The 14392-nt window shown below is 46.2% G+C and overlaps 1 protein-coding gene across 1 annotated transcript in view; it reads right to left on the bottom strand.

Moving 5' to 3' along the window:
- Positions 1-457: 457 nt before the first annotated feature.
- The window catches only part of sobpa (sine oculis binding protein homolog (Drosophila) a), a 31903-nt gene continuing 17968 nt past the window's right edge, over positions 458-14392 (bottom strand). Inside the window, 4 exon segments of the mRNA XM_030357379.1 lie at positions 458-4655; positions 4917-6978; positions 6980-7012; positions 11131-11226. Coding sequence (XP_030213239.1) covers positions 4918-6978; positions 6980-7012; positions 11131-11226 — 2190 coding nt within the window. The 3' untranslated portion in view covers positions 458-4655; position 4917.

Here is a 14392-nt window from a genome sequence, read left to right as displayed (position 1 = left end):
GTGACCCATCCCATGGAAATTGCCTGGGGGCAAGCGCCTTCCTTTCTATCTTGTCTCCTGACAAACGTTCTATAATATTTTGGCAGAAAATTGCATGTAATGTAATTACTCCAGACAAAACCACAAGATGGCACTAGAGCGCCTCTTTAGAACGATCAGAAATTATGTTTATTCCAAAATGATATCTTCTCAGAAACACAGTGCGTGAGTAATTTTCAAAAATTTGCACTCAAATAGCAACTTTGGAATATGAATAGCTAAGCTTGACAAATTCATATTTGTATGTCTGGCACGATAAAAAGACATCACTGGGGGAAAAAAAGGTCCAATTCACTTATTTAATTATTATTTTATCAAAGCAATACTTTCACAGCAATGATGCTTCCTGCGATGAAAAAGTTTTGAAACTTTTATTTAATTAAAGCCTGCGGTTCACAGATGTACCAATCATCCCTTCTTCATTCATTCTGCTCTTTTATTCATTTTATCAAACGTGTTCATTTTCATACACATGCTACCAAGTTGACATATGGCTGATAATCATTATTTTTTTTTTACATTTAGACTAAAAAGTATAGGCCTATAAACTATAAAGATAAAAATAAATGTGCACTACAGCATATGCTTCTTGCACATTTTGAATATAACAAAACACATGAACCAGTATGAACAGCAAAAGTATGTGGGTCTCTCTTGTTTATTTTCTTCATGAGCAAATCACCAGATAAAACAAATACGATTACAACACAAAAAGAATGCTTTGCTGAAGCAAACAAACCGTGGCTATGTTATGTATACGTCACAACTTCATTAAGGACGATAGTGACCATCCGCCATCACTGTGTTCTCCATTTTAATTATAAAAGAAAGCGTTTCACTATTTACCGGGCATTTACATTCAAATAGAATGCTCTGCTCAAACAACCTTGACAGCTTTTTTCAATTTGCAACAATAAATAATATTATAAAATCTGCACACAAAAAAGATGACAGTTCCACCACCAAGTAAAAACGTTGAACAGATCGGATGCTTGAGGAACAGGGAATTTGAGTTTTGTGTCTTGTTTTTTTTTCTTTTTCTTTTCTTAGCAAAAAAGTGAAGGTTGATACATGTTACAGAAAAGCGGATTATCTACACATTGACACTAGCAAGATAACAAAGTTGTCATTTTTGTGGATTTTTTCGTACAAAGAGGGGATGAGCAAGCATCATTGTCTTATCTGTAGAGATTATACAAGCAAGAGTTAAGGCGACGTCTCCGTTAGTTTCAGAAAAGTGTCACAAAGTAATTTCATGTCTTTTTTAATTATCTGTGGACCACTTAATACTTAATACTCCCTTTATCATCCAGGCTCTTGACTAGGCTTATCATTCATCTTGTAAAAAGGGGGGGAATGCTGGGGATTTGTCATGAGTCTGACCGCTGCAGTGGTCCCTCTCTAACCAGCCATGAGTGGGCGGGTACACTATTGTCCAACGTGTATATCATCCACAAAGCGACTGACACTCACAGCGGAAAAAGAGTATGCTAGCCACACCCATGTCAGCCTGTGTGTGTGTGTGTGTGTGTGTGTTCGGTGTGTGTGTGTGTGTGTGTGTGTGTGTGTGTGTGTGTGTGTGTGTGTGTATTGGTGTGCGTGTGTGCGAGCGTTTGTGTGTGTTTCTGTGTTTGCATGTGTGGCAGAGCTGCTGGAGAGTTACACAACCAATTTTCCAAAAGCTCAACTGATCCTGTGCCTTTAGAACCACATGTTTTTCATTTACATGACAAAAACAGAGCAGCTCGGAGTCGAGGAATTTCTACCAGAGAAGGATGAACTCAAATACAACGTAAGGGCTTATCTGTTGTCAGATAAAGGACTAAGAGGGTCGGCTGCCCCTGTCGTTTTCTAAGGCTCTCACAGTGAGGCGGGAGCACAGACAGACAGACAGAAAGACAGACAGTTTGGAGGCAGACAGTTTCATTTATGCTTCAAATGCCTTCAATCGATCAGCGCCAGCCTGAGACGTGAGTGTCAGCTCCACTGTCTCAATATCTTCTTCATCATAAGGTGGCTTTTTGGTTCTTTAATTTTGTATATTAAGTTGTCCTTTAAAATTGATTTGGTCAAACTGTCAAAACGACCCCTTTGACTTAGACACAGATGAATTTATAAGTAAAGCATCAAGGAAAATGAAAGAGATATGCAACAAATGAATGACAGAAAAGTGAGAGACATCATATATATTAGTTTCAAGTTGTTCCTCAATAGTCGCTATGAAATAGACAAGAAGAATGAGAGAAATGCATACAGTCAGACAAAGGCCAGGCCTTGCCAAACAGTACGTTGAGGCTAAATGCAAAGCATATGTACCCTTTCTGTCGTGGTGACAGAAAGAGTAGCACAGTTTTTATGTTCTATTTAAAACATGTATACACACATCATTTTAGGCAGGTGTGTCATGCAGGCATGTCTGCTTCTTAATGTCTGTGTCACATTGAGACATATTGGGCATCATGTAAAAGAAGTATGACAAGCAATGGAAAACATCCACAAACATGGAAACAAAATATTATGAGATAATTGGGATAGGACGGACTTGCCACTCGCTTTTGTCTTGGGATCATTTGATATAAAAACAGATGCTTGTGTCCCATGTTATAGTTTTGAAAAGTATGGTATTTAGTCTGTAAGTCATCATTAGCCTATGTTAAGTGAGTTTGCTCTGCAGATAAATAGACTAATACTGCTTTTAATATCAATACATAAACCAATTCAGTCCAAGTGCTTTCGATAAGTGCTCTTTAAATTGGCAACTGTACATCGACGGGTCAAAATATTAAATAACCCTGCCACGAAAAAAACAAAACAGGTGGCATTTTTGTTGCATTGTTTGAGGGAATAAGACGACTTTGGCAATATGTCATAATAATAGTATTTCAATTATACCGGCTTCCATAGGAATCAAAACTAAACATGCAACTTTCCTTCCATGTGTACATGCTTAAGATGTAGTCATATTATATTAGACAAACATAGGATGGCTGAAAGTTGTATAGATTAACTCTCCCAACTGTTCAAAACTCTTGAGTAGGCAAGTGGGTGACAGATGGTTTATAATAACTGTAAAAATCATATTTAAATAAATAGTTGGCAATAACTGCACATGCTCAATTTAATTGGCAACACAAATGAGTAAAATGGCATGTCAATGAAAGATCGAACAATACATTTAGAATTATACTCTCCCCTACTTCAAATTAACAGGGCTTTATTTGACTCTTTAGGGCTATTGAATAAATGGTTTTGTTTGTTTTAATTCCAACCAGTATGCTTCAGGGTCTCCTTCATTTGCTTCATTAAAAGACTCCCCTAGAGGCCTTTTGTCTTCACCTTCCTCTTAGTTCTGGTAGTGCAATCACTTCAGAGAGCCTTACGAAACAGACACCAACTTTTACTTGTGAGATGGAAAGATGAGCCACCAGACCTGCATTACTTAAAACCCATCACACAATGGCAGGCTGCGTCAGTTCTGTCTGATCGCCGTCGCAACGACCACATGTACTAGGCTTGGAGTTTAGTCACACTTTAGTCACGTGTAGTTTTGATCTAAGGGATTTAGTGTGGTGGGGGGGGGGGGGGATTTATTTTTGGGACTCCACCCAAATACCATGACTTGCTGGTGAATCTCAACCCTGATGTCCTTCAATGTGCTGATTCAAGAAACCGCATTTTTTCCACACAAAACATTCTCGTTTTTCTTGCGTCCCCTTTAACAGATATCATATGTCATCTTGCACTGCTCAGGAGGAGCCTAGAATAAAAGATCAAATTGCACCGCTCATAAAATAGACCTGGGTCCCCTATCCTTCAGCGCTTGGCCCCTTTCCATCCACAAAACCATCACCACCACTCAAGACGTCTATGATCAAGTCAAGTCTGCCAACAAGCAATGGTAAAAAAATCTAAATCTTAGTGAATTCTTGCTATCCATATATCTACACGTTGGGGAGAATCCAACAAACGACCACACATGATTGAAAGAGACACTGGTTGTAGCAGACTGAACCCCTTTCAGGGATCCTAAACCCCTTGTTCCCCGGCCGCGGCGGCAGCAACAACTCTAGGAGTGAACACAATACATCTCTCTTCATATCAGCAGGCTTAACAGAGAGTACTGGCTTTTAACAGGAGGGACGGTGGGGGAAGTGAGAAGTTAGGGGGAGGGGGGCGGAGGGGCGAGGGGGGGCGGAGGGGAGGGGGCAGTGCAGGCTGAAGGCCTCCAGATTAGAGGAAAAAGATTGGTGGCTTTGAACATCCTTCTTGTGCTCTGTTTCCTACAGTAGTGTGCAGCTCTGGTGCTCAACAGACCTTGACTTGGACATTGGCAACATTGTCCATGAGAAGTAAATCGATGAGTCTACGAGTGTCTGGTCCTCCATGTTTACAGATAAACGTCCGTCGACGGCTGTTGTGCCGTGCTGGTAAAGTGGACTGTTGATGGTAATGTGCTGTGCTGGGTGTCATTTGTTTGGTAACAGTATATGGTGCTGTTATGTGGATCAGGGTGGGGTGTTGTGGTGGGGTTTCGGCCAAAGTGATGTAGGGGCAAAGAGGACTTCCGGAGCAAGCACAAGGCTGGTTGATGGCACTTCGTTCCTCAGAGCATAGACCTGAGACACAAAAGATAGGGGAACATCAGGGTTAGTAACCCTATATTGTAGGTTTATCTGGTTAACGCCCAAAGTAATTAGAATATCTTTAGGGGTCTTTTAATATCAATCAAGCAAATGTTCAGTCAAATTATACACATAAATCTTGTGTTATAGATGATTTTTGAATAGACAGGTTATCAAGCAGACTGCTTGTTGGGGGTATAGGATTGTGGGATATGGAACCCATGGGCCAACGACCTGTCCCGCCATGGCCCTCACCTCATTTGTTCTGATTGCGGATCCGCAGGCACCTCCTCTTCAGCGGCGGCTCCAGGTCGGGGCTCCCGGCGGCGGACAGCAGGGGCGTGCTGATGGAGCAGGACAGGATGGCCGTCTTGTCGGAGTCAGCCTTTGGCACGGGTTGTATGACCACGCAGCCACCAGGGGGCAGCAGCGGCAGGGCGTAAGGATCCTCGTCCTGGTCCAGCCCAGAGTCGGGGTCGGGCTTGCCCTCCCCCGGGACTGACTCGGCCTCCTCCGCCAGGCTCCGTGTCCCCGGCTCCCAGACGGCCACCGAGCAGCTGTTCTCCTTCAGGGCCTCCCTCTCCAGCTCCCCGTTGGCGGGCTGCACCTCCTGGCCTTCCCTCAGTCCTCCTGCGCCCGTCCCTTCTCCCACCACCACCCCGTCTGCGGCCCGGTCCGGAGAGGACTCGGGTGCAGGCGGGGGCGGCGGGTGCCATCCGCTGCCGTTGATGATGAGGTTGCGTGGGGCGGCAGGGGGGGCCGAGACCTGGGTCAGGGGCTGGGGCGGTGTCCGTAGATCCCTGCTGAGGGAGGCCGGTTGGCCGGGGAAGCCGGGTACGCTGGAGTCACTGGGCTGGGTCGTAGCCGTGGCGGGCACGGCACTGCAGGGCCGGCCAGATGACGCCGCTGTTTTAGAAATGGTAGAATCCTCTGCGTGCGTCGCGGCGCCCTGCAAGAGAGTCCGCACTCTCCCGTCCATAGCGTCTCCCCCGTCCCTCCCCGGTCCCGCAACATGTGGAGATTGCACATCCCTCTCGACCCTCTCTACCTTGACCTGAACCCTGGGTAACGTCTTGTGTATGACAGGCTGTTGGCCTGAGCGCTGGCCCACGGTTAAGTCGATCACACCGTCCATTACCTCGGCCCCGCTTGATGAACACAGACTCCTCAGGCCGTCCTCTGCCTTCACCGTCAGGTCAACCACCGACGCTCTGCTTCTGTCCGGGCCACTGTTTAACTGACCCGGGCTGTATCCAGGGGAGAGGGACAGCGAGACGGGTTTACCTCCTTTCTGATCCACTCTGTCCCCGCCAAACGACCCCCGGGAGTGGGGCCGGGAATCGGAGGCCTCTGAGGACTCTGATGCACACGGGACAGGGCCGCCGCAGTCGGGCTTGTCCCTGAAGAACTTGCCGCTATAAGGGATGGGGATGGGGATGGGGATGGGCACCGGCAGGGGCACGATGACGGGGTAGGGGACCAGGATCGTCGCGGGCGGAACCAGGGGCGCCAGGGACGGCATGCCGAAGTTCATCATGGGCGGCATGGGCATGGGTCCGTTGGGCATCATGTTGAACGGGGGCATGCCGGGCATCCCGAGGCCGGGGTGCGGGGGCAGGAGGCCGGGGTTGTGGCTGGCCGAGGGGTGGCCGTGGGGGGAGAGCATGGGCCTGTGCATGGGGCTGGAGGGCGGGCCAAAGCTCCTCGGGGGCGGCGGCGGTGGGCCGACGCCGGGGATCATGGGGTTGGCCAGCGGGCTGTGGGGGCCGGCTGAGGGGCGGAGGTACGGCGGGCGGATGTGCTGCATCATCTGGTGCTCCATGAACAGCGGCAGGGGCACGGGACCCCGCGGCGTCATCACCATGGGGGGGCTGCCCGACGAGACGCCCAGGGGCCCGTGGAGGCCGTGGTGGTGGGGGGGGGGGGGGGGGAGGCCCGGGTTGTCGTGGGGCCGCGGCGTGGGGACCTTGGCGGAGGCGGAGGAGGACGGAGAGCAGAGGCCCCCCGGGTCGGAGGGGGAGTTGTTGGTGGACGTGGAGGGGGCCAGGGCAGAGCTGGTGGCGGGGCCCCCCGGCGACGGCGCCTTGCGCCGAAGGTCCGCCATCGGGGCGCCCCAGGACTCCGGCGTGAGCATCTGCACCCCGCCGCTGCACTCGGCCTTGCCCTCGCAGGAGGCCCCGTGGCCGGGGTTGTAGAGCGCCCCGGGCAGGGCGGCCTGGGTCTCCTTGTAGAAAATGTCCATCTTGTACTGGTTCAGGCATTTGGCGCTGCAGAACTGCAGCCTCCGCTCCCCGGCCCCAAAGTCCAGGTACTCCTTAGGTGTGGCGGATGTGCTTGCACCAGTCGCACACCTGCAGCAGAAAACAGAGGTGAGACAAACCCCTAAGCACGACCCATCCTGCATGCAAGGGAGGGCGATATGTTGTTGATGGTTTAGAATACAATCTCATCTCGGGAAACTCCAAAGCATCACTTTAAAGCAGAGACCGCGAACCATCTGGAGGCAAACCAGGCATAATAGGCAAAGATTTGACTGTATTCGAAAGAAGATGAAAGATTGTTTATAAAAAAATACAATACATGCGTGTGTGTTTGTGTGTATGTCTACTGGTCAATGATTTTAGTTTTTTACAGAGCGTTAATTATCCATTGTAAGAATACACTGGTGTTCAACTTTTAAACTGTTACTGTAGAGTCACTTTGTCTGTGCATGGTAACTTTAAACCAGTTTGTGTCATAAAAATAAATGTTTTTTAACACCTTCTGTTTGCAATAAGCAAACACTTTACAGCTTACTCCAAAGCGGCAATCACCAAGGGCATAAAATATCTGTGCTGCAATGGTTTCTTGGTCTTGGGATTGATTGGTTCCATCTAATGGTTGCAACACCAAAACACTGTCTATTTGGTTTCATTCAGCAATACATGCTGAATGAATGAATAATGCATAGTTTGTTTCATGTTTACATGGTAGAATAACTAACTATAGGTTGGCGCTTATATTCTGTAAATAAATGTGGGCGGATGGGGGTGATTCAAGTGGAAAAAATGTATCTTCAATAATATTGAAGATTCACTCCTAGTTTACCCCAACACATTTACCAAGAACGTGTGGGTTACCTTCTTTGGCATGCCTCTCTTTAAGATCCTGAACGTCTCTTAAATGACTTAATTTGTAGGGAGGAAAATTAAAGACAAAAGGCACACATGATGTAATGATATATGTGAGATGGCAAGAAGCGCCGCGATGCTCTTATGTTAAAATGAAGAAACAAATTAATTGGGGGGGGGGACAGGTGACCGGTAACTACTACTTCTGACTCCCCTCTCATATTGTATTCATGTTGTGTTCCCCTCCAGTCCTCAGACCGCCTCTGCCTGCGCTGTCCTTTACTCAACACAAAGAGGGCCACGTACAGAAGGCCGCCCAGCAGGGACACCATACCCTCCGCCTGGACGCCGTGGACCAAAAGGGCTGCTCAAAACGAAGAAGGGGTCACTCCCGCTCACGGCTGCAGTGACCTCAGCAGCCTCTCCCACACTCTCCCACCACCACACTGTCTGGGTGGTGGTGCCCACCATTTCCAGAACGGAGACACAAATAAATAAATAACAACGAAAAAGACTGCATTTTTTTTTTCCCTCTCCTCTCCGGAGAGGAAATGAATATGAGTGCGGTGACGAGGGGGATAGTGGTGGGCGAGCCCCCCCCCGCGAACAAGGCATCACTCGTTAGGCCACACACCGCTCACTCTGTCAACCACCCCCCCCCCCCCCCCCCCCTCCCCCAGGCGGGGGAGTGGCAGGTCCTCACTGCAGATAATTGAGGCATTTATCAGTTGTCTGAAGCCCCAACGACATCCATCCATCACGTGGACCCTTAAATCCCCTTGCCGCATGTTATTAAGTCGCTGCAGGATGCGACCGGAAGGAGTTTAAGCTCGCTGGGAGACCGCATGGCGACGTTTTCATTTTGCGCAATTGAGTAAGGGGGGTTGGGGGGAGGGAACTTCACAAAGAGTTGCTTGGGGGAATCCATCAGTCTTTGTCGTGGACAAACTGAACCTGAATTTAACTTTGGTAAACCGTTTAAAAAGGTTTAGGTCATTGCTATCCTCATAGGTTAGAGAAGTGTAACGGTAGGCTCTGTATGGATTTGGCACAATGCATCATATTTAAAGTTAGCTCATTTGAAACATTGAGGGTCTGAATCTATAATGTCTGTATTAATGGTGTATTTAAATGTTTTATATATCATTGAAGAGTCAGAGATCATTAAGTAGCATGAATGATTGTGGACGATTTGGACCGCAAATACAAAGGGCTTAAAATGGATTGGATGATTTTCACGGATGCCTCTGTAATCATAATTATAAATGTCCTCATTGTTTTTTGGACGTATACAGACATACACATACTTTTACACTAAAGCAAATTAACAATATACACAATATAACAGCATATGATATATACTGTGAACATATTTACAATATACAGGCCTACACCCAGAGTGTCAGGATTGAAACCCAACTGTACGGCAGCAGCCCTTGGGCAAAAACTCACACCATTGAACATCAGGCCACAGATTCCCTCCCCCCTCCAACCTTTTTCTTCAATACCCAGGCTCAAGTCAATCAATCATGACAACGTTAAAGTAAAAAAAAGTTAAGATGGGTAGGCCTGAGATATGTTAAATAATAAATGTGCTCAAATCTTCCACAACTCAGAGAGACAGATGGGGAGCACTTAACGACTTTTGGTTCTGTTTTTTTCACCGTGAGTGAAATCTCACTACGCATTACCCTAATGGAGTTGTGTTTTTCTTTTTTTTCTTGCAACATTCTCACACAGATGTTTGCAGTTAAATGTAATTATGGTCATTTATTTCCTTCAGAAGCAATCAGCCGTTGCCGCCTTATTTTAACCGATTGTTTTACAACAACCTTATAGCTTCGCCACGGGTTCATGTCAACTCGCATTGGTGCTGGCAGCCAATCAATGCCTCTTGTCTTCCCCCTATAGACGTCACTTGAACCTTCACGTCAGTGATCTTCACTGGCTGTTCTATCTATTTTGAGAAGGTTTTTCCAACAGAGGCGCAGGCTTGGTACCCTGGAATCGCCTTGGCTGATAAATAGATAGACAAAGAATAGACAAATGGAAAATCTGATAAGTGGACGCCTGAGACTGTGTGCTAAGAAGGTATACACTTTATCATTTTGTCGATGGTGACTACATGTCTCTTTGATAGCAACTAACCTGTAATCCAACGTCTACGACAAATGTATGCTTAAGGGAATCTTATGTGAAGGCAATCACTTGTATCACTTGTCTCAGCTACATGTACTTCAATGTGAATACTCTTTCTTATATAGCGGGTTAAGAATACAGGTATCTTTGACACCGGTATTGAAGTCCTATTGATGTAATTGATGTTATTTGAGAAAAAAATATTATATGTAAGCTCTCTCTCTTTCTCTTTCTCTCTCTCTATCTCGCTCTATCTTATCCCTCTCCCTCTTTCTCTCTCTCTCTGTCTCTCTATATCTCTCTCTCTCTCTCCCTCATATATATCTTATTCGCTAACACACAAATATGTTTAAAGTATTTTTATATTTTCTGTATTATTCCAAGAGCCCGTAGGATCAAATATATGCAGCAACAGAGATCAGTGAAGTACAAAGTGTGTCAGTACTTGATGGTAACTTCAGATGTGAATTGGTCAACTTTTGTCTGATATCACAAGTGAACCGACCACACATAAATCTAAATATATAAAATGATGGATTTAGATGAGAAACCAGAGGTCCACAAACAACAAATAGAAACGTGCACATAACTTGAATAAACACAATTTGTTTTAACTTAAAATAAATGAGTAAGAAATGAGCGAGAAATAAATGCATGATTTAGTCTGCCTTGAAAATAGAGTACTGTTAACTCTATGCAACCTTTATCTGATATTTGAACAATATCTGATATTTCAATCCAGTGAAATGAATCAAAGAACCCATAACCAGCTTTTAAAGGTGCTGTAGCTAGGATTTAAGAGCTATAACCATGATGTTATTTGTGATCAATGGCCTGGACGTACGTCAGATATTAGTGAGGGAAAGAAGAGTAAGAGTATATTTTCAGAGTTGACTGCAAGCCTGCTTCGGTTTGAGCCGGTTTAGAGTTTAGAACGCTCCTGCCTCATTTCTGACCAATGAGGGCATCTCTTTCGTGAGTGGTTCGGAAAACCCATCTCGCCTGTCGCTCACATGGTGTGAAATGTGAAACGTCTTTTGTTGGGCTGCTTGATTACTAAACTCTCGCTCTCTTCCACTCCACTCTTTTTACTCTCGCTCTCTGTTTACAACTCTTACATCTTCCCCACAGCACCTTTAAGAATACAACATGCTGTAGCCATCAAACTTAAACTCTATGCAGTGGTGGTGGTGATGGTGGTAAAATGGGATTGTCCTTACAAGCACATCGCTGTTTGTCTTGTAGACAAGCCTGGGGGGGTCTTGAGCAAAGCTGTGCTGGGGCAATTTCCCACCATGGCCGCCGTCGTCTCTCGCCTGAGGGGGGAGGGGGGGAGGGGGGGGAGGAAGAAATAATGGCTTCTTTTTACGGATGGACAAAATAAACAAGTGAACACAAATAACAGCAACGTAAAGAAATAAACAGAAGAACAACAAAAACAAAATGCACACACGCACACACACACACACACACATACACACACAATGGGAACCATGATTTTATCGGGTGGCTGTGAAAGTGGTGAGCATGCATTTTGGCGAAGTATGCTCATCGTTTGTGAGCATGTGTGTGTGGTTGTGTTTGCTCTGTTTGAATTTGTGTGTGTGTGTGTCTACATGTTCCAGGTGTGTTTGTGTGTGACATGCATTTACATTTCAGTGTATATGTGTGTGTGCATCGATGTAGATATATGTTTGTGTGTGCATGAGAGAGAGACTGTGTTACAATTGGAGTGGCTCACAAATACAGTACAAAGCTTTTAATGTGCACCAAACGCATGGATATAAGTTGCAGGCTGGGAGACAATTGTTACTACTATTCATTAGTGCTGTAAGGTGATCATTGGCAGCGTTCCACTTCAACACTTCCTCTCTCCTGTCCTCTATATTCTCCATCACTCTAACACACACATACACACACGCATGCATACACACACACATGCATACACACAAACTCAGGTACACAAGAACCCACAAACACACAAACACACACACAACGTTCCATTTTACTGTCTCCAGTTTATGCTATGACCCTGTGGCCTTATGCCAGTTAATTTGCATATTGTACTAATGAGGTGTTGGCACTGTTAACAAGGTGTATCTGTGTGTGTGTGTGTGTGTGTGTGTGTGTGTGTGTGTGTGTGTGTGTGTGTGTGTGTGTGTGTGTGTGTGTGTGTGTGTGTGTGTGTGTGTGTGTGTGTGTGTGTGTGTGTGTGTGGGTGTGCGTGCCTGCATGCGTGCGTGCGCTTGTGCGTGTGCGTGTGTGTGTGTATCTGTCTGTGTACATACGTATGTGATGCGTGCATACGTGTGCGCGTCTGTGTGTGTAGGGCGTGTTTGTCTGCGTGTGTGTGTGAGTGTGTGTGTGTGTGTGTGCTTTCACCAGATATAAACCCCAATTGATGTAGACAGACGGGACACTAAGATAGATAGACATAAACAGATAGATAAATAAATACGCAGGCAAACCAGAAAAGTACCAGAACAGCACCTCTTTACGTCCACCTTATACTCATCATATTGTGGGCCACAGTGGGCTGTTCTTCAGGGAGAGGGGAATGTACTTATGCCATCTATGACACGGTGCCAGTGCAGTGCAGTTAGAGCTGCTTATGGAAACGCCAGAGCAGGTCCTTGTCTGTCTCGCCCCTGGCGGCTCTGTTTGTCCTGAGGGGACCGACATGCCAGCTGTCTCCACTCCTCTCTCCCCCATCTGGACACACTCTCACACCCAGGTGTGTGCGCCCAATAACAGGCACACACAAAAAAAAAAAATGATGGTTGACTATAGAAAACACGTTGATGGGCTGGGTAGCCCTGAAACAACGACAACAGCAACACCTCTAACAATAGACAACCCAATCATCCAGCATGGAGCTCTCTCCTTCCCGATGATGAAAATCCAGGTGTTCCACCGCTCCATCATGCCAAAGAGGGCGCGAGCAACTGTAGTCTTTGAGACGAGGCGAGAAACTCAAGGCTGCGGTGCACCGGAATCAGCCTCTGCCAGTAGTGAGGAAGAATGCAAAACAACACGCACTGGGAGGGAGGGAATGTAAATAAATCTGTCTGTTTGCCCGTCTCCCCCTCCGGGATACCTCTGTGTTGGTGTCAGGGGGGGAAACAGAGCCCGGTACTGTCATTCAATGATTACATACAATGTTGAAACCTGTGCTACTACTGTTATTTAACATTAATGTTGCATATTTATGCAATCAATTAATTAAAAGAGCTAAACAACGAGAGAAAAGTATCTGGAAATTCATCTTTAAAAGATCTAAAAGATAAAATAAAAGAGCATCGGACCAAAGGACCATAATAAAAAATAAAAGCTCCGGAACTGTAGTTGATGCTATCAATAAGCTTATGTTATCACTAGCATACGTTCCAAAGTGTTATTTTATTCAAAATTATGGATGAATTTCAGTATGATATGAATTATTCATTTTTGCTCTGTATATTTAGTATAGCTTTATCTCCTACTGGAATTAATATAAAAAATGATTGAAAATTAGTTTTTTATTCTTTTGTTCTTTATCAAATCAATACATTTACAGAATGACGGTGAAATATGTATTGATCGTATAGCCCGGCTCCTGGTAAGGAGCTGGGGTAGCTGAGGGCCATGAGATAATTAGCCTCTCACTATGCCTCCCTGCAGCTCATTCAACAAGGCTCCAAGCATTCCTACCCACCAGTCAACCCAAGTCAAGTTAACAGGCTGCAACACACACACACACACACACACACACACACACACACACACACACACACACACACACACACACACACACACACACACACACACACACACACACACACACACACCATACGGGCACTCACACACACACACATTCTTTTTCATAACGATTTCCTCTTCATGCAATTGCACCAGGCAGTGCTTGTGAAATGCAATGTAATGTCAACATAACGAAAGACGTGCAAGGTGTGTGTCGGTGTGCGTGTGCGTCTAAGTGTGGGTGTGTGTGGGCTGACGGTGTGCCCGTGGTGGGCGGATATGAAGGGGTGCTCCCTGCCTCCATGGGGCCTTCGGGGCAGATCCCGGGGAGAGACACTGATGGAGACACTGGGAGCCTGGCATGCAATACTTTCCTCCTTCTCTCTCTCTCGCTCACCCATCACCCTCTCTGTCCCTCTCTCTCTCCCATCCCTCTCTTTCCCTCTCGCTCCCATCCCTCAATCTTTCCCTCTTGTCTCTCTTTCTCTCCCTCTATCACCCACTCTAGCTCTCTTTTCCCTTAAATGTATCCTTCCCTCTCTCATTTTAATCTCTCCCTTACCTTCTCTCTCTCTCTCTCTCTCTCTCTCTCTCTCTCTCTCTCTCTCTCTGTGTCTCTCTCTCTCTCTCTCTCTCTCTCTCTCTCTCTCTCTCTCTCTCTCTCTCTCTCTCTCTCTCTCTCTCTCTCTCTCTCTCTCTCTCTCTCTCTCTCTCTCTCTCTCTCTCTCTCTCTCTCTCTCTCTC

The sequence above is a fragment of the Gadus morhua genome, chromosome 5 (assembly GCF_902167405.1).
Source record: "Gadus morhua chromosome 5, gadMor3.0, whole genome shotgun sequence".
Classification (NCBI taxonomy): domain Eukaryota; kingdom Metazoa; phylum Chordata; class Actinopteri; order Gadiformes; family Gadidae; genus Gadus; species Gadus morhua.
Note: the sequence above shows the minus strand (reverse complement) of the source record. Positions and strands in the feature narration are given on the sequence as shown.